The following is a 22,118-nucleotide window of genomic DNA, read 5'->3' on the forward strand; positions in this document are numbered from 1 at the left end:
ATATTATGTTAAAATATCTTTAGGCTTGAAATTAGAATAAGAAAAGGGATTCATTTAGCTTATTAGATAAATTAAATTTGATTAATTAACTAATTTGGTTAATTAATAGTTAAGTAACAAATCAAGACGCATCATTTTGTCTGAGATAAAGAACAGAAGCCGCTAAGTTTCTGACTTACTAAAAAATTGTCAGAACTTATGCCAACTTACATAATTTCATACAAAGATTGATAAATTTGATGGGAAGCATACTTCGCACGGCCCTAGAAAGGGTTAAATAAAAAAAGTTGTACTCTGAATCTCCCACTAAAGCTGGCCGATTTATGAAAATTTCAATATCACTATTCTATAAAAACGGTCGATTTTAGATCACTTCACCGACCGTCTCAAAGAAGCCAATCATCCCCCAGGTAGAGATTCTCCAGAGTGATTGGCCTAGATGATGAAAATGTTGATTGTTCTAATATTATAGTATTCAAAACTTAATAAATCGGTCAGATTTGATAGCAGAAGATAAAATAGTTTATTTATTTATTATTCTTATTGGAGTGTCAAGAATATGTTGCAGAATAGGAATCTGCAAGACCAAAGGACTGTCTAAAATTTCAACTTCAAAATTTCTTGTAGTACATTTATAAACCGAGAAAAATAAAATTTTAATCAGCATTTATATACTTTTAAAAATAAAGCTAAAAAACTGATTTTTAAGAAGAATCCGTGAACGTTTTGTTGAAAAATTCTTTGAGATATTAAAAATTATGAAAATTATTCCGTAGTGCTCATAAGACTTAAATGCTGAACGACTGTGCTATCAGTTCGTATAATTTTTTTAAAAAGACTTTCTTGGATTCAGTAAAAGGTCTTTATTTTAATTGCAATTTAATTTAAAATTGAATTTTCCACTTTAATTTAAAATTGAATTTTACGGGTGCTGATAAAAAATTAGAGAGAGATGCATAGTACAAGGATTAGAACAAAGGCCTACATAATAGTATAAGTAAGCGAACCGGCTTGTCGCCAAAGGCGGCTAGTTAGAAACAAATTGAAACTGCCATTTTCCTGCAGTAACTTCGAAGAAAATTTGGCATTATTTTCCTTCACTTTTTATAAATTCTTTTAAAAAATAAAATTCTTTAATTGCTTTAAAGCAGACGATTTTGAAATATAGAAAAGCTCTGATCTACTCTAACACTATTTTAGAAAATTTCTATTTCATATCTTTTGGAATATTTTTTTATTGACTTAAAGTAGATATTTAATAATGTCTGACAGAACTGATATATTTTTCATTTTCTAGGGACTTCAAATGACCAAGTTTTATAATTTATACGAAATTAGCTTTTACATCAACAATATTATGCATGAAAGTATTTAAATTCTGAACAGTGCAGGGGGTATCAACTAACAGATAAATAAAAACAAATAAATATATATTCCTGAAACTAATAGCATTGTAGTGAAAGCTTATAAACCAGTTAACAGCCACGCTGCACGAGCAATTGCTTTTGTATTGTGGTCATGTTACTGAGCTGCGAACCACAAGGTCCCAGGTTCTATCCTCACTCATAATAATTCGTCCCATTGGTGACCCGGACGTGAAATATTACTCTAAAAACACAAAAAAATATTACTCTAAAATAAACAATTAGCATGTCTAAAATCTGAGATTAAATTGACCATTTTATTTTTTTTAAACAGAAGTTTCGTTATGTGCACTGTGTAGGGATGCAAAATATTTAAATCCATCGAAGATGACAATGAGAATAGTTCCGCAAAACAAATTCCATTGCGTATAAAAACAAAACTCAGCCGTCATACAGTTTTCTGATTAATAGTTAAGGATTCATAGAAAGAAAGAAATAAAAAATGGTTAATTTAGTTAAATTAGCATCCGATTTCGAATCAAAAGAAAATTATTTGGAACTTACCTCGTAATTTTCAACCATGATCAGATGACACCCCAACTAATAAACAGAAACATTTAATGTAAATATTTAGAGAAATAATCGATTATGATTGTTTCTGAAAATGATCATAAATAAGCAGTTTTAAGAAAGTCAGAATCAAATGAAAGTTCAACATAGGCATGAAACATCATTTTTTGGGCGGGTAAATAAAATTCAGAGATATTATGCATTTGAATCAAAATGTCATTCTTTCACATAAAATAATTTTTAATAATTAATAAGTTTTGTTTATATATATTTAAAAGATTGAAGTCAAACGGCGGATAAATGAAAAGACGCATAATTTAAATAATAAACTGGTCGCCAGAGGGGACCAACTGATTGGCCAGGAATATAAGTTATATTTATTTTCAGATAAATCGTTTAGATATAACTCCATGGTCCTTGATTCCGTCAAATTGTTAGGCATTGAAGCCCTGATATTTTAATTGTTTTTACATATGTTCTGTTTATTGTGTATTTGAACCTTTCTAACTGAGATCAGTCCCATGACATCATAACCAACTTAAAAAAAAATGTTCGGTTCATCCAGCTTCTAAATTTCGTGGTATTGTAACTTTTTTTTTTAATTCGTCTTACAAAATAAAACGATATTAAACAAAATCCTCCTTCTTTAGCTTTCAATAATGGAAGGAAAAAAATCATGTGATTAAGAATTTTATGAAACAATGAAAATGGTTTAAATTTCAAGACTAAAATGTAATCTATTGCTGGAAATTAGGCTAAAAACATTTTTTTTTTAAATTGACGAAAATCAAGAAAAATTTGCACGATTTTTAAATGGTATTATTAAAAAGATAATTTTTTAAAACTTTTGAAACAAGTGTAAAATTTATTTTTCTGCAATAAATAGTATTTTTGGAAATAATCCCGACAAATGTCACAATTCGGCATATTTTTTGCCAGTTTTAAAACATTATTCATAAGTGAATATTTTCACTCTCCAAGATATATATGTGACAAATTTGGTAGCTTTAAGTCAAAGCTCTAATCTGTAGAGCGTTCCAAAAATAAATTCAAAGTTTTTCAATGAAATCCAATACATCTTTAAAGAAGAAATAACTTCTCTATATTTTCTTCATCATTGTTTTAATTAGCATTAGATAATTTGGACTATTTATTTTGAAAGCGGTGTAAATCTTTTTTCCTAAAAAAATTAGTAATATAATTCGTAATTAATTTAGAGTAAATTTCTTATTTACAATTATTTAACATACAAGTTGCTAAAAAAATGGCAGTGCTTTGTTCAATTTAAAATTGGCCAATAAGAGAAACTGCATAATGATTGGTTATGAAAGTGGTGGCAATTCAATTTTCATAGACATAGGTGTCAGAGTCAAGTGGTTTAAATTGTTTTATTTTACATGTCGAAGGTAATCTTAATTTATTTTCTTCCAAAATCAGATATTAACATCATAGTAATACAGTTAATCTTATTTTAGAACAATTGAAGGCAAAATAATTGCAGTATCTTATATTAAGTTTAGCAATATGCAATTAACACTCAAAATTAACAAAACAAGGGGGGGGGGGAGAGACTATTTTTTATTACTATTTATAAATAAAATTAGATTAATACAAAATATATTTTAAGTGATATTTAATTTTTCATAATTGAAATTAAATGATTTTTACAACCCACTAATTATGAAATTGTGCAAGTCATTTATGGCCCACAATTAGGTATTTTAGTTAAATTTCCATGAAAGAAATTTATATAATCAAATTACAAATTAATAAACTAGAACGAATACCAACACACTTGACATGATTAATTTATATTTTTGAGATGATTAATATGCTAACTCTTAATTTTCTGGTAGTGGTTGGGACTTACACTAATTTCAAAACAAACAGTGTTCATTTCTCCCGAATTTATAGAATTTAAATAATTGCTAAACCTTGATATTATCATTATAGTCCCTCAAAAATAACCTCAAAAGTCAGTGTGGAAATATCTTACATTATCTTCCCAATGGTAAGAAAGAATCAAGACTATGATGAAAAGATATAAATAAGAAACATAAATAGTACTTCACTGTAATTGTAACTGTATTACTGACAACAGCTATCGGGTAGAAATATAAATTAAAAAAAAATAGTTTTTCTATTTATAGAAGTAATTAGTAGATTGAATAATTTTCATAAGCAAATATAATAATTAAATATAATAACATTATTCTTCATTTTTAATAATTTCTAGAAATATATTAAAAATGAAATGCCACTTGTTGCACTTTAAACAAAACAATTATTTGAAACTAAATTATACTTTTAATAATTTAAATACATTCCTTCTACAAAAGTATATAAAGTATTTTTATAAGTCATACAGCAAATACTTAATAATAACTTTATTAGCTAATAAATGCTAAAAAATATACATAAAAAATGACGCACACTGATTAATTAAAAATATCACCAATTTATTTACTGACATTAATTTCTTTTATTATAAAAAGTAACATTAAAATAGAAATATGTAGTTCTTAATGGCAAACATGAATATACATTAATGAATATCACATTTTACTCAGATGAAGATATTTTTTCTTTTGTTATCTAAAAAAACAATGTTAACTATGATTAATTATTAAATGATATTAGTCATTGAATTTAAAGATTTTAACTGGGTAACCGCTTTTTAAGATTATAATATCAATAAGCATTAAGAAAAGAATTTTATCTATCACAGTGTATTAATAATCTAACATTTTTACAGCACTAAAAGAAATACTGGCAATTTTATTTCTATTTTGATGGAATGCTGCTGGCAAGAAAAAAGTTATTTCAACAGTTCATGGCAATCAATCAACGAAATATTCCTTTTCGTCTGCCACCGAAAATCGTTTTCTCCTGGAAGACTGCCAAATTCGTTCAAGGTCAAGAAGGGGAAAAACATCTTTTTTTTTCATCTTCCAGAACATGAATTAGACAGTCATCAATCAAAAATAATTCTACATGCAATGAGTAGTGAATAAAGCTATACAGTGTCTATTTTCATATAAAATAGAATAACTTAAGAACACAAGAGATCTATCAAAAAGGTGAAATTAGCACGACAATGATAAGCCTCATTTAACTTTAAGTAAAATTTTTATCATGATTCTATTTTTCGTTCGACTATTTTTTTGTTATTATTGATTTTGATCAAAAAATTGCTTTGTATAGAAAATAACTGTTGATTTAAATATTTCCATTTTTTTTTCTTTTCTTTTTTGTTAAATTTATTAATCATAAACCTGCCTCACGAATGAAGAAAATTGCGAAAAACGCTTTTAATAAGGAAAAATTATTTCATAAATTTATCAACTATTTAATATTTGTTCTTAAACTAGCTTTTTAAGAAAAATCTTATTTAGGGTTATTGAATTTTGTTTCAAAAATGAATGTCAATGGCATGGAAGGGCACACGAATCGTCAGCTGATTATTCCAATGCCAAGTCTTTGCCCCACTTCATGGCACTATCTACAACTTGCATCATCTTTACACGAACAGACATTCTTAGCCTATCTGGAACTTGTTTTAAAGGCTCAAGTAGGGACAACAAAAATAATCGATCACTATCATCTTCTAGTGTTTTAGCTGCACTTTCTGTTGTCTGTACTTTCCCTTCTATCAACTGTATGTTAGGCTGCAACATTCTTGTCAAAACTGAGTCATCATCAAGATCATTCTCAACTTTCGGTCTTTTCGGTCTTCGTTCAGTGCTGGGCTCAGGTGAGGAATCATCATCATCAAGTTGATAGACATCGTCGATAAGCATTTGTTCGGCGCTCGTCGATGGAGTGCTTGTTGTATAGTTAGGAGATAAAGTGTCTGTATTGCTGACTGATGAATTGTCTGTGGTGTTAAGTGATGTATCCGTGTTGCTGACTGTTGAAGCATCGGTGCTGTTTGAAGTATCGTTCGAAGTAGGTTCTGCATTCTTAGTCAAGTTGATCGATTTACTCTTACTCATTACTTTGTGAAGGAACGAAAGATTTTTGTAGAATACATACGGTGATTTTCGAGACGTAATGATGCCCTGTTGCGCCATTTTCAGCCTCTGGCATTCTCTGTTGAAGCAATCTCTCGCACTCTTCCATTTGCGTTGCAATATTCTACCTAAAAAAAAAAAAAAAAAAAAAAAAAAAAAGGAAGTCACTTAAAAGTGTTAAAATATAATCCACAAGCATTATTAATCACCATCTCGACTAAATTTATGGATGTTCTGATGATTTTACTTGAATATCATGAGCAAAGCTTTAATTTAGACTCGTCTCGTTTCAATGGAAATGGCAACCGAAACTCTTTATTTCGACAATTTTGTTTATTCTAAGGGGAAGTATAGGGAAATGATGAAAATAAACAGGAATTGAATGGTTGCCGAATTCTTTGATTCACATTTCTAAATTGATGAAAATACTAAATTAATGAAACAAAAAAATGCATCAAATTCTTTGTATACTACAATTTAATTGAAAAAAAAAATTATTTCTTGTCTCGGCCAGATTTGATACAAATCAAGCTATGCACTATAAAGGTTAAATGTTTCGCAGTAAGAAAAATAAAAATATATCACTCAAAAAGAAAAAGAATAAGTAAACAATTATACATTTTCTTCCTATTATTTATCATTGCTGCATTTTACACCATACTATAACATTTATCTTTGAATGCACTAAAAAAATACACACACACATTAAAAAAATAACTTTGTTGCATAAAAATTCCTAGAACTTCTGAAATATTAATTACCAACTCAAAAGAATGAAATCACTTCAATTTCAACGTTTTAACATAAAAAGCCTGAATGTGAATAATTCCCCCACTATCACCAAAAAAATTAAATTTCAATATAATTTTTATGCCTTGTGGAGAAAAAAACATCAAATGCAACTTTCATTCTAAAAATGAATATATAATTCATAGAACGGTCAAGCATTTTCAAACTAATTAATCTAATGAAAATGATGAAGGACTTTCCTTCAATTTGAGTAACAGAAACTGCTTATATTTCAGAGAGATTATTATAAACAATGTTAAAATAACAGATATATGCACACAATAACTAATCAAGATTCTGCAAAATAAAACTTTTTTTTTATAAAAATTATTTAATTTCATAGAGTTACATTTATTAACCATTTACCATATATATATATATATATATATATATATAAAATAGAGATTATCCCAGAATTGTCTTAGAGCAATGCGACATAAATATGAAGGAAAGGAAGGAATTTCAAACTGAATGAATTTATTTTCGTGAGTCTGAAATTGACTCATAAAATTACATTTGTTTAATTGCACTAGAAAAATAATTTGTAATATTCTACTATGTACATGTATATACACACAACACACACATACTATATGTATGGAAATCAAAAGCCATGCATATATTTTACATAAACTCTAACAAGAGCAACAACAACAACAAATAGGAGGTTACAGTACAGAAAATAACTAATAATATGTACTACTGAACTTGCGATTGTAGTGTATTCATATTAACATCAATCTTTCATAGAAAGTAGCATATTTGGTATTTCAGGGCACTCATAATGTTGCAGGTACATATTATAAGGGCCTTCTTTTAATTAGTCAATTTAATTTTATCTTTCAACAAATTTCAATTTATTTTAATTCAGTTTTCTATTTTAGTAACTTCATTAAATAATATGTTTTCACTTATTTATTTTTTAATAATCGTGTTAGCAGAAAAAAATGACGAAAGTAATAAAATGCTTGGGAAATTAATTATTAGTTCATAATGTCCTTACTTGCAAACATATGCATTTAATAGTTATGTTAAATTACAAGAAAATGAACTTCAAACAACTGTAACATTAACATTTGTTATTTTATGGGCCATAACCAGTGGACTGAATAATTAATATATAATAAATAAATAAATTGAAAATTTAAATATATAATATAGTATACTGGAGAACTAAACAATGGGGGTTCCACATTAGGCTGACCACCTAACCGGGACATATACCTTGTACCCCAGGGCCCTCAGTCAAAAAAGCAGATATGGGCATTGAAGGCTTGGTCCACATGGGCTGTTGTAACACTGAGTTTAGATATATATTATAGTTCTAATATTTTATATTTCATATAATTTTGCTTTATTTACCAATTTATTTGGCAACTAGAACAATAACACTATCTGTCAGTACACTCCCCCCTCCCACCCATTAGCCCAGTGGAGAATCTATAGCTGGTTAAGAAGTTGGATAAGATCTAAAATACTATCACCCACAGTCTGAAGAGAAGCTATTCCAACTGGCTTTTGATGACTTCTGTTGTAAAGTTGATCATGCATACAAGAATAGATTTGCACTCAAAGGAAATATTCTGAACTAATTGTTCCACAAATGTACAGAAGTAATATACTGGCCAACACGATTTCTTAAGTTTCAGCTAAGTGAACGAGTCCAAATCGTAGCAGTATTTATTGGAAATAGAAAATGTACCAAAACCAAATAGAGCAAAAATTATGAAAGATCCCCCTCTAAACCGGCCGTTAGATAATAATGCGACCAGCTCAATAATCGAAATGTAATTGAGGGAACTGGAAACATAGTTCATTTTGATAATTCTTAATGAATGATTCTTGAATAAATTCTCATGATACTCTATAGCAATATATCTAGATAGTTTTCATTGATCAAACAAAAAAAAAAAGATTTTCTTAATGTTTCAGTAGAGAAATTACTTTATTCATGCACAAAATAATACATTTTCTTTAAATATGGACTCAATATTTTTTGTACTGCTTGTATTACTGTCACATTTTTTTTTAGATATGGAGAAACATTCTGTATATTTAAGTCATTAAAAAGAATATGCAAGTTCCAATGATTAAATAACTGAATTTTAGGACATCACTTATTTTTCAGCTACAGGAACATTTAAAACCAAGAATTCCATGCCAACATTTCATTTAGTAGGTTCAAGCATATCCATGACCCTATTAAAAGTTTCCAAAACTTGTTATGACTTATAATGATGAGTAGAATTGTTTTTAAACTGAATAACAAACATATAGATACAATTGTTATGCAGGGTGGTAAAATCAAGTATATTTCATCTCTAGATAAATTTCAATTTAATTTAATATATGAATGACTTAATTTTAATATATGAACAGTTTTTCAGATTTAGAGCAAAAGCTCTACAACTTATCTGGGTCACTACCTCTTTTACAAGAAAATAACAATCCAATGGTTCCTCTTCTATAATCATTAATCATATCAAATATTATTATTTCTAAACCTGCTACCATCCTCTTGGAAGGTTCCATCATTCCCTGGGGTTTCATACCACCCCAATAGGAACCTATGATTTAGAGCAACAGTAATCCAAGCTAATGAAATACAATTACTAAATGATTTGTATAATGTCATCTTTAGGTTCGTCCTGCAACACATCAACATTAAAAATCGCTTAACACGAATTTTGATAAAGAATCACATTTACTCTCTTTCAAATAATTAGAAGATAACAGTCACTTTTATCTCAAGCATTCCTGAAGTTACTTGCCTTAATTTTTAATCACTAGTAAAGTATACATCACACAAGAAGTGACTTAAAAGACAAAAGGACAAATTAGCTTTTAAGTGATTAGAAGATTCAGAAGATTAGATTAATTCAGTTATGGTCTTAATTAATCATCGGCAGAGTAATTGTACCAGTCTGTAAACATAAAAATTTTAGTATCACAGAATTAATATTAACTGCAAAAAAAAAGTTATATTGCATAGAAAATTACTGAACTTTTATAATAAGCAATAGTCTGATTTTTAAAGTTAAAAAAGCCACAGCAACCATGTTAAATTTTAATTAAATGTCTTATAAATAAATACTGCAACATTTTAAGTTGGCGAGGCAGGAGATATATAATTCACCCTATACAACAGAATTTGTTTTAGCAATCCTTATTATATTCAAAAGAAAAATAAAAACAGCGTACTAAACTCTACATAATAATAAACAGATGTTTAGCAACAGCTTTACTAAATATTTTGATACAAAAAATATTTCAAATTAAGATGAATCATTTACTATTATTAACATTTATTTTAAAAAATTAACACAGCACTATCCATATCTTGAAGACTTTTTTATATTTTTATTATCTAAAAAAACAAAAAAATTAAGATAAAAATATGAATAGCTAATGATATTATGATTTTTTATTGAATCCTTCTTTGGATTGGAAGCCTAAGAAATTCTGATATACAAATGTTGACAAGTCATAAAAAATTATTTTAGTGTTAAAAAGTTTAATACGTAATAGTCTCAAAGTTTAGTTATATATTAAGTTTCAATTTAAAAGACTTGAATAAGTATATGATTGCTGACTATACTAAATCTATTACAATTATTTTATGCTTTTTATTACCTTATGTTTGTATACATCTATCTGCTCAATGCAAAAAGAAAAATTTTTCAATGAGCTGTGTAATCATAATTAAAGAAATTAAGTAATATAAGCCTAAAATGTATCATTTAACAATGCCTAGCAAGTCATCTATTACTTTTATACAAACTATTTAATAGCTTACAAAAATTCAAGTTGAGTACACAAAGAAGTCTGGTAATATATAATAATGCCAACTTAAATAATCTTGAATATAATTTTAACAGAATTAAAAAAAAAAAATTCATTGCATTTCAACAGAATTAAGATTTTAACATAAAAATCATTAATGCAATCAACAAAACAATTTATTAAAAATTAAAATTATTTCTAAAGCCAACAGATACACAGAAATCTATACATATTACATTGCATACTAGCAATTGCAGCAACTGTAGCTTTCTAGATATTCCAAGATGTATCAAAAGGAATAATATTCTACAATAATCTTAAATGTTATATATTACTGTAACTTGGGGCAATTTTTTTCCAAGTATTAGGTTAAACTATAGAAAACTGATTGTAAAGGGACAGCCCAACTTAATTCACACTTTTAATTTATTACAGACATCTAAAGAAATGCGCCACTTGTTTTTTGATGCACATTAAAAAATGTTTTAGATATTAGTTTAGTTTAAATGTTTCAGATATAACTGTTTTTAAATGTTATAAAACACTATAAAAAAATCCAAATAAAATCCTATGAAAAATGTGCACTTTTTTTTTTTTTTTTTTTGCCACATTGTAACAAATTTTAAAACTGTAATCTAGCTTAAGAAGTAAATAGGATGGGAAAGTGAAGCCATTATTTGTTTTTCATTAAGTTAGTATCAAATATCTTTTAATGAAATAAAATTATGTAATAAAAAATCATAAGCTATTTTGAGGATGGGGTTGTCAGATTTATAAATTTATTAATAATTTAAAACTAATAAATTGACATTTAGAAATTACAAATATAGCATTTACTTTTTATCTAACTTTTTTTAATCGTACTATTTGTGAAAAGAAATTTATGAAAGAAAACAAAAATATTCTCCAATGTTTAAAAAAAAAAACCCTTAAAATCCTGCTAGGAAGAAAAAAGCGAGAGAAAAAGAAAGAATTCAAGCCACTAAAAAGTCATCTATTTTGAGGATCAAGTATGAAGAAAAGATATTTTCGATAATTTATACACTAACTTTCTATAAACAGTTTTATATATGTTTGTGATATAACAACTTTTACTTATAAAGGAGGAGTTAACTGCTTATAACTTATTATTAAACTGTTTTTAATTCAAATAAATTCGTAACCTTTCTTTAGACGATGAGCTATTTATTAATTACAATCGCATCAACAATGAACTTACAATCAGAAGCAGCGCAAATTTCACCTACAGTGGCCACGTTTTCAGCGCACGTTTTTACGGCAACCCTTAAGCAGCTGGGACTGATAAAAAAATCTATAATTCAGAACGCAGAATGAATTCATTTGGCGCGCAACGTGGGATGTCAATTCTGAAGACGGAAATAGATCTCAATAAGAAATTTTACAACAATTAGAAATAAAAAGAAGAAAATTAACTTACAATATTCGTTTCTTTCGTCTTCCGAAGGATTTTCTTTATTGATGAAAATGCCCACGAGTTCATCCCAAGAATTTTTTTTCATTTGCTTGTCTGAATAAAATTTGGATGTTGTATCCCAAATTGCCGGCCTTTGTTCCACTTCTGTTATGAATTTCCTGACATCAAAATTCGGTGCCTCGAAATCATCACTATTATTCGTATCGGAACATTCAGTAGGCATTTTTGGCCGATTCCGTAGTCGCATCTGCACGAAGGCAACGCTAACTTCTGGTGGCCGAACAAAATGGCGACTCGTAACTGGTTTTAGGGCTGCAGTCTGAGACGCGACCAGCCACCGCGTGTAAAAGAGGCCACTGGTAGATAATTGTCGACGTTATGACGCTACTCTGGCGTCGTCACCACCGAATCTTATGAAATAAACGCATTGACCGTAGTCTCTCGTGGGGGTAATGTTAGAATAATCAAACAATAAATCTTCATCGATTTATGAAATCTCGATTATTATTTTTTTTAAAAATCCACTAAATTATTAAGAAGAAATTATGTTAATATTGAAAATAAAATGACATTACAAAATTTAACATTTGCACTCCAACAGCAACATTTTTTTATAAAATGCATAGCTTATGACGTATGTAGGAAATGTTCGTGGAAATTTTTATTGCACTATAGCGTATACTAATGATAAAAGTAAAGAATTTTTTGTTATAAGTTTTTTATTTAATTACTTTTTAAATTTGCTGTAATGATTTCAATAATAATAATAGGCTACTAAAAGTCGACCCTTGCCGCTATGCACAGGAGTGATTTTGCTGAATAGTGCTCTTTCATTAGTCACTTGTGAAATCCTTCTTTTCACATTATTGACCTAGCAAATCAATCTAGACAATCCTTTCAGAGTCAGTTAATTTTTCTATTAACTATGACATTTATCTTCTCTTAGATTTAAAGTCGAACATTTTTCTATCACTTTAAATGTATTTTAAAAAAAAGTAATCTGTTATAACTCGAATCCATAGATTAATCAGTTAAAAAAAAATTTCTGTACAATTATTTGTTGATTTATTTAGATGGAAAAAAAGCCATTATCTTAAAACAATTGGTATTTGCCGTTATTAATGCATCATATTGCATTATTCTTTTTAATGTGTTTTACCATCGCTAGTTTACTTAAACCTGGACTCATGAATACAGTCCTCGTAGATGATTGAGATTCATAATAGAAAAAATCTCTCGATTAAGGCTATTAGTTTGTTTTTGCAAATAATATTAAACAAATTAAACGGAATTGTCAATTATCCGACGTCCAAGTTGATGAGGCCGATTCAGATCCGCTATATTTCTTTTATATTGAAAATTGAATCAGTTCCTAATATTATTTCTCTTTCAATTTATATTATATATTTATTAATTAGTTTTGAATAAATATGCTCTCAAATTTAAATTATTTTTAATTTATGACAAGCAAGTCCAGTTGATGTCTTTTTCTGTTAACATTAAACTATAAATTAAATCTAACATTAATCTATAAATTAATCTAATATGTCAAAAAACACATTTTAGTAAATAATAAATTTACTGAAAAAAATTTTAATACAATTTTACTGCTGCTCAGAAAGTAGAAATTTTCTTTTCAAATTATTTCCTGTATAATCCATATTTGTTTTTCAAATCTACACCAGGATAGCACCACGCTAGTGGAATAAAGATATTTAATTAAATATATCAAATAACTAACTAATAATTAAGTTCTTAAGTTAACACGTAGGTGTACAAAATTTCAAAACATTAGGAAATAAACAGAAAACGATTTTTAAAAAATCAACTGAAAAATTCCATCTTTACTTGCGCTAAAGTAAGCTAAGTAAAAGTATGTAAACCAAAAAGATTTCACACAAAAGAAATCGAAGATATGTTTATCCATAACCTTAAAAAAAATTTTTTTTTTAATTAAAAAAAGTTATTCGCATTTGCAATTTTTATTCTATTAATCGTTTGAATTATAATATTTATATTCTATTTATATTGAGAACGACAGTGGTATTTTGTAAAGCTTTTTTTTTTTTCAATAAATGAGGTACAATTGCAAATTTTGCATATTAATCGCTTTTATATTTGTAATTTAACTAACTTTCGCATTTGAATTTAGGAAATATAGAATCTCCAGAGTTTCTAGAAAAAGAATCGAATCGCATGAAAAAAATCTAAAAATCGTTCCAAATTCTGACTCGAGAATATAATTTATGAGAATAAAAAAATCTTTAAAACAGAGGGCCCTTAATTCAAAAACCGTTTTATTTCTATAGAAAAAAAAAATGTTCGGATGATTATGAAAATAATTATTTTAGATTTTAGCTCAACGTTTTATTTTTTTAATGCCTTCCTCAAGGAAGTCGTTTATATATTCACAAAACCAAAATAATCTTCAGAATTCTGCACCAAAAAAAATCGAATAAAAATGGAATATCGAAGAATCGAATAAAATAGAATATCAAAGAATTGTTTCGAATTTTAATTCGAGAATATGTTTTATGGGGGGGGGGAAATTACAGTATTACAACATCGTTATTTCTGAGCCTTTTTACATCTGAAGCAAAAAAAAAAAAAAAAGGAAAACATATATTCCAGATTAAGCTTTACATTTTTGTTCTTAAATGCATCCCTACGGAACCTAATTTATGCATTCAACAAAACCAAAACTGATGTAGCCTGATTGTACAGCTGAAAGCCCATTAAAATAGCTATGAAACCTATCTACAACATGCCCGATAGATACCACTCATAAATGATGTTGACATGACCAAGCCTTTTACTATAAAAATGACTGGGCGCCGTCATATTACAGTTGCGCAAATCTAAACAAAGCCCCGATAAGCCTTGACCTTGAATTCTACTCTTGTAGGGTTGTAAGCGATTCCGATCTGCTGTGTTTACGTTGCTTTCGAGCGTCACACTTGGCACTCTTTTCGGTCTTGGCGGCAGAAAAATTCATCAATGTCAAGGCTTTCAATGCAGGAAAAGCTTAATTGGAGGGCGTCCGAGGTTCTTTTATTTTTGTGGCTATTTTAGGCATAAGCATTGGCTTGGTGATAAGCAGATGTCTCTTTTGCTTCGTTTCGACTGTCAGGGGAGAATAAATAAATAATACCACGAGCGCACTTTTTTTCCCTTTAAGAAATTATATATATTTTCTTGTCTCATAAAATTTGAGATTGGTTCTAGTTTAACAAGGCTTAGAACTGTTGTGTCACAGTTAGGATTGCCTGTCATACGTCTTATATATACGGGGCCATATTATTATTTGTCCTCCCCACCCTAATTTCCGAAAATTTAATGCGTTCAATTGGATGGATGGCTGTCGATCAAGTTCATGAATGGGAAGAAAAAGAATGTTCCATATTGCATATTTACAAGAATGATCTATATTGGCAAATCTGAAATTCTCTTCAACCAGTTCATATATTTTAAAGATTATTAAGAGAAAATTATTCCAAACGACGATGCGAAAAATTATAAAATTAAATATGGAGAAGATTTTTTTTTTTTTTTTGTAAATACAAAGTATGTTGATTAGAATTCATGTCTAATAAGCTTTGTGAATATATATTTGGCATTCCACTTCACAATGCAAAGTGTGGGGAGATTATTTTTCCAGATGTCACTTTGATGGCGGGACGAAAAGAACAGCTGGTCAGAGAAAACAATTGAACCAATTTTGATTCTTCATTGTAAGTCTAAAGCGACTGGTGTCGAATTTTTTTAATTATGTGAAAAAATAAGAAAATAATATAATTACTTGTTCATTTTATTAGAATGCTAAAACTTTATAAATTTTTTACCAGAATAAAATAAACCATTGCTTACCATTTTTTTCTTTTCAATTTTTACTTTCTATCGTCGGTAAAAAAAAGTGTTGCAATCGTCGAAAAATTCGAATGCGAGCTTTTGACGAATATCCACATTTTTAGAAATATAAATACGAATAATTATTTCAAAAAGGCTTTGTTAGAGACGTATAAAATTTGGTATATGGGACTTGACACTAAATTTGTAGATTTCATTTATCGAATTTTGAACGAAATCTCTTTTAAATCATATTTCAGTATCAAATTTTAAACCAAATCTATCAAGAGGTTGACTGTCTTTCTATCTGTACTTTCTCATGAATGTAAATGAATTATTTTATAAGCACAATGACTTAAACGAATGAAATTTAACATATGATCTTGTGTTTACAGTTGTAGTTCTGTTCCAAATTTCGATTTCATCGCCAATTCGTAAACATTATTCGCCAAAGCCATTCACGATTTTTGTCCACGGTTCGCAATTTTACTCTAGGGTTGAAAGAGAATAAAACCTTTATTAGAGAATATGCGAGAAAGTATGAGGAAGATCACTCCTGCTACTTATTTACGTAACAATGAAACATCCTGTATCAGTACTTGGAATTTATGACAATCCTATTAAAGTACCGTGTCTAATCGGCGGATTATAATCTTAAACTCAAGTTCTTCCTGGAACAATAATACTCTGACGACTGTTTTAAAGACACTAAGCGAAATTACAAATGTAATCAAAACCTGTTGTTCTGTCTCAGTGTTAACCATGAGTTTTCTAGCAAATGCTATGTATGATCTAAAGTTTTTCAGAAACAGAATTCAATCGGTTAATTGTGCCATTGATTTAGTAGCATCTAAGAATTTTGTATTCTAATTTTATTTTAATTTCGAACCCCTTCAAAAATTATTTAAATACAATTTTAATTGTGCTATAAAAGATTAGGATTTTCATAATTAGATTGCCATAAAAATATGCGAAACATGTATCAGTTCAGGCGGCAAGTTGTTTGAACAATTTTTTTTTTTTTTAAATACTGCAAAGGTTATTGCTGATATTGCTTTCGCTTGCCTCTATCTTTTAAGTCACGCTACGTTATGTGGCTTGTAATGTTTTTTTGTTTATGCAATTAGATTGCTGTGCTACTGTAAATTTGTATTTTAACCCTTTCTAGGGCCGTGGGAGGTATGCTTCCAACCAAATTTATCAATCTTTGTATGAAATTATGTAGGTTGGCATAAGTTCAGACAAATTTTTTTAGAAAGGCAGAAACTTAGATGCTTCAGTTCTTTATCTCAGACAAAATGATGTGTCTTGATTTGTTACTTAATTATTAATGAACCAAATTAATTAATGAATCAAATTAAATTTATCTAATAAGCTAAATGAATCCCTTTTCTTATTCTAATTTCAAGCCTAAAAATATTTTAACATAATATGACTAGAAAAAAAATGGCCCTTTAAAGGGTTAATGAATGTATGAGATACATTTTATCTCGAATATATATTTGTTTCTTTTGCTTAATTGACAATTAAATAGTATCTTATTGAGGTCCTCTGTGTTCCGAATCCTATGCTCTATTGAAAAACAATTTATTTCTATGTAACAGACCTTCCCTTAAAATTTTTAAGCACCATTTTGGGATACCCTGTATATGTTATATAACAGTCTGCATAATGTGGTGCGATTTTTTTCCCTTCTTAGTTATTATTTTATTAGGTAAATATCTTCTTTGGTATACTCAAATCCGTAGTACGATTCTGATTGGACGTTATCGCAACATATGTTCTTTCAAGATGCATCATCAAAAAGTAAAAAAACGACGATAGCTCGAATTGAAGTGACACTAAGCAGCTTCTTATCAAGTACCTTTTATAAGATATTTGACCTATAAACTAAAAGTTATAACACTTCACATGCTTCCTAAAATCCATTACTATGGTGTAAGCATGTCATTTAAGAAGTATCGTTTTCGTCTGTAAAATTGAAATATGTTGAAGCTGATTTTAAAGAAAACTTGAAGTGTTACTTACATTGTTTCAATTATTTGGATGAGTTAAGAGCTCTGTACTTCGCAGTAGACTCCCCCCCCCCTTTAAAAAACATCTGTTTCGAATAATATTAACCACTGCTCTGGTTAGGTTCTTATCACACTGAAAGATTAAATGTTAAATCTTCAGTTAAATGCAACATTATGTCTGTTGTAAAACGTGATTGACACTTGAGGCTGTCACTATGGAATGAGGTGTATCATTATGCGCATTTAATATAGTTCCAGATGTGATCGTGGTGCATTTGAAAGTAACTGATATATTTGATAAGAATTTAGTTTTGAATAACATTAATCAATATTTCGACTAATAAGATTATATATTCCAAAAAGGATTCTTTAATTTCATGGAGAAGGTTTAAAGAGATAGGACGCGTAGAAATATGTACTATAATTTTATTTGTGATGTGTTCATTCGGAATTAATAAAAAATTGTGGCATAGGTCTAGGAGGCAAGGGGGTATGGGTGGATCGGACTCCAGGCTTAGAGAGCGCTATGTAAACGCAATTTTATTGTCTTTATGTCATATTTTAAAAAGAGATGTTATTTTTAAAAAGAAATATCGTGAAGAGGCGTTTGCTACACATCCTTCACTACGCCACTGTTAGAAAACATTTTATAAAAAATATATTTTTGGCCCTCAGAGATAAATTTAATTTTCTAATTAAATTTTATCACATTCACTGATATTAACACCACAAATTACACAAAAAATTCGATTTTTTTTTTTAAAAGCTTGAAATGATTGCATTGAGAAAAAACCTTTATCCTTAATTGGTCAATTATAATTTTCACTATTTCGAAACTGTTAAACCAAAACTGTTGTTTCACCAAACTGTTAAAAGCACACGAGTCCGTTAATATGGTTAGCTTGGTGAAAAAATTCGCAGAAGTGGTCGTGAACTCATGAGGCGTCCTTGACTTCAGGTCACGTTGGTGTGGTGTAGAATCTTGAAAAGGGGGCTCCAGCTCTGGGTTCTTCCTCGTCATCTGACCACGGTTCAAAATTACGAGATCCGTCCCAAAATAGCCCTACTGTGGCTTTAAAACGGGACGTTAATATAACTCAACTAAACCCAAAATCTGACCGCGATTCAATTAAATCTCGTTTCTTGATATTTAAAAATGGCGCATTAATACAATTAAACTAAATTAACCCTTTCTAGGGCCGTGGGAAGTATGCTTCCCACCAAATTTATCAATCTTTGTATGAAATTATGTAGGTTGGCGTAAGTTCTGACAAATTTTTTTAATAAGTCAGAAACTTAGATGCTTCAGTTCTTTATCTCAGACAAAATGATGTGTCTTGATTTGTTACTTAATTATTAATTAACCAAATTAATGAATGAATCAAATTAAATTCATCTAATAAGCTAAATGAATCCCTTTTCTTATTCTAATTTCAAGCCTAAAAATATTTTAACATAATATGACTAGAAAAAAATGACCCTTTAAAGGGTTAAAAGAATATAAAAAACACCTCATCATCATTCAACTTATTACTTGAAAGCGCTAATTGGATTTTGGTGAACACATAAGCGCGAATCATGAATTCAGCAAAAATTTCAAAGCTGAAAAACGCGTGTACCTAAAATATAACTTTTTAAACTATTCTAAGCCAATCACGAAAAGAGAAATAAAGTCAACGAACTCTTTTAACAAGCGCCTACGCATTAATGGCACAACAGTTGCATTAAATGCTGTTGCAAAACTTTTATCTGGCAAATGATAGGGGAAAAAAGTTGAAAAAAGAAAAGAGAATTACAAGCAATGTTGAAATAAGCATGAGCATTCTTTAATGATTGCTCAACTATTTCGAATGTGTACTGTTTAACCTTACTTGATTATGACAAACAGTACTTGTAAATAGATAAAAAAAAAATATTAACCTTACATTTAATTTAAAGAATATCTTTCGACATAAAATTAATTACTACTTTTAAGGCATTAAATTCTATTTATGACTAACTGAATTCTATCTTTTGCGGAGGATTTATTCAAACTTAATTTAAGAATTTCCATTTCTGTGTGTTAGTTGGTACAGATATATTAATAAACATTGGATTGCACCACTTCCGTGAACGAATCAATATATATACCTCTTCCAGTTACATTATTTTAATCTCCAGATTCCTATCTCCTTATGTATGACGGATACGTAAGTAAATCATACACATTTTTACAGATTTGTAAAAATGTTTGTAAAAACCAATTACAGTAGATGATATTACTGAAATAATGGACGTAGTTGAAACAAATCCTGTAAATGTGAAATTCGTAATGAATGAAAATGATATTGTCTATATCAGAGGTCTATAGGACCTGATTATCAAATAGGCAAAGTAGGCAACCTCTTATGGGTACCACAACATTATGGGATAGATAATTCACCAAAGTTTAGATATATTTTTTTCTAATATTTTCTAAGTATATTAATTTTACGTTGCAATTTGAGAGCATTTATCCGAATGTAAAGAATTAAAATGTCCGCTTTTATGATTAAATAATTCATGTTCAAAGACTTTTTTCTTTTATTTAGTTTAAAATTGCTTTTAAATTTAAAATTTTAATATTATATCATAACAATATTTTATATTGATATGATATAAAATAAAACGGTGTCAAAATACAAAAGCAGTTGTCATCTCTACACTACGAAGCACAATACGCTCATGGTCTAAACTCTGGAAATAAATATCTGAGCACTCGTGAAGTTCTCAGCCTTGCTCATAATTTAAATATTCATGTGCGCGAGGAAGGGACAATACATTTCATATTGCGCATGTGGGGCGATGGATGGATTTAATGTTGTTGTTGAATCAGAAACTAATTATTTTTAACTTTCTGGCATGTTACGAAAGAATGAAAGTAATTCGATCTTAACTTAATGCATAACGAACTTTTCTCTTTACACATTTCTATTTAAATTGATTTGCTTTCATGTTTGTAAAGATAGAATTTTTTAATAGATTTTTTTTTTTTTTTTTTCATTCACTGTCTGACATGTTAAGAGTTTGGAACTTTTTACACTTGCGCGTTTTCGATGACAATACACTTTTAAATATATTTTCAGAATTTAATTATCCGTTAATCAATAAATTTAGTCACATTTCGCTTCCATCCAAGTGATGCTACTTGATATTGAATTTAAAAAAAAAGACTTATTTCAAGATTTTACATTATATATGATAATAATCACTAATAAACTGAAGACTAAAAATTAATAATTAAAAAATTTTCTTAAAAAAATCTTAATATTTAGAGCATTAATAAAAACATGTATTTGAAAAACATTTTTCAAATTTAAATTTAGTTTTATAAAACTCAACAATTGAAAATACATGTTATTGGTTATTTCTGACAAACTGAACTTTGAAAATATGAAATAACTTTCTAATACAAATCAGCGCATACATAAAATGTTGATTGTTCAATAAGGAACAGTCAGATTATCTATTCTGAGCCAGCCATGTCAAAAATGCAATTCGCAGTCGGTAGGATTCGAACCTACGCGGGAAGATCCCAATGGATTTCTAGTCCATCGCCTTAACCACTCGGCCACGACTGCTTCACCCTACCGTACAAAGTATTTATGAAATTATGCGTAACATCTTAATGTCTTCAATAATAGTTGAAGATATTATGAATAATGGGGAATGTTTTTTAGTTAAAAACATTAAGATATAAATTATTAGATTTTTTGCTTAGTTAGCAACGTAATAAAGCAACTTTTAAATATAGAAATTGTAATTAAAGTTCCACTTTGAAATGATCATAAAATGAAAAGTACTAGACAGAAAGTCATCAAAGTTGGTAATAGTTTAAAGAAAGACATGGGAATTTCTTTTCCAGCTAAAAAAAGTTCGAAAACTCACCACCAGGGGAGAAATGTCGCTGCATGAAATATTGTTAAGGAAAATAGGACATGAAGACATCTGTTTAAAATGTGTTTAATCATTTCTGTGATGTGCTTGCAAAGCATGTTCAATGTGCGTTATCTCAAAAAGCACTTTTTATGGTGATAATCTGAAAATTTTGTAGGAACTGAAAGATGCGACACACCGACATGTGCGTAACATTTCTCCTGATATGCTAAGAATACTGTTGAGAATGTAGTAATGCGATTTAACTTGCTTTCAGAAAATGGTGGACGTCATGCTCTGTAACACATTTTAGAAACGATTTATACCCATTTTAAACCGATGTCTTCTTTCATGTCCTATTTTGCTTAACAATATTGCATACAACGCCATTTCTTCCTTGGTGAGCTTT

At 28.7% G+C, this 22,118-nt stretch overlaps 1 protein-coding gene and 1 non-coding gene across 2 annotated transcripts; both read right to left on the reverse strand.

Moving 5' to 3' along the window:
* Positions 1 to 4,441: 4,441 nt before the first annotated feature.
* Positions 4,442 to 12,343, reverse strand: LOC129981165 (uncharacterized). The gene is made up of 2 exons (XM_056091880.1): positions 11,958 to 12,343; positions 4,442 to 6,075 (listed from the first exon to the last, which is right to left on the reverse strand). The coding sequence occupies exons 1-2, from the start codon at positions 12,199 to 12,201 to the stop codon at positions 5,396 to 5,398; spliced, it is 924 nt and encodes a 307-aa protein (XP_055947855.1). The 5' UTR covers positions 12,202 to 12,343; the 3' UTR covers positions 4,442 to 5,395.
* An 8,989-nt stretch (positions 12,344 to 21,332) lies between these two features.
* Trnas-aga (transfer RNA serine (anticodon AGA)) lies at positions 21,333 to 21,414 on the reverse strand. Its single transcript has one exon. It is a non-coding gene; the product is annotated as a tRNA-Ser (tRNA).
* Between the last annotated feature and the right edge of the window lie 704 nt (positions 21,415 to 22,118).

This window comes from Argiope bruennichi, chromosome 8 (assembly GCF_947563725.1).
Source record: "Argiope bruennichi chromosome 8, qqArgBrue1.1, whole genome shotgun sequence".
Classification (NCBI taxonomy): domain Eukaryota; kingdom Metazoa; phylum Arthropoda; class Arachnida; order Araneae; family Araneidae; genus Argiope; species Argiope bruennichi.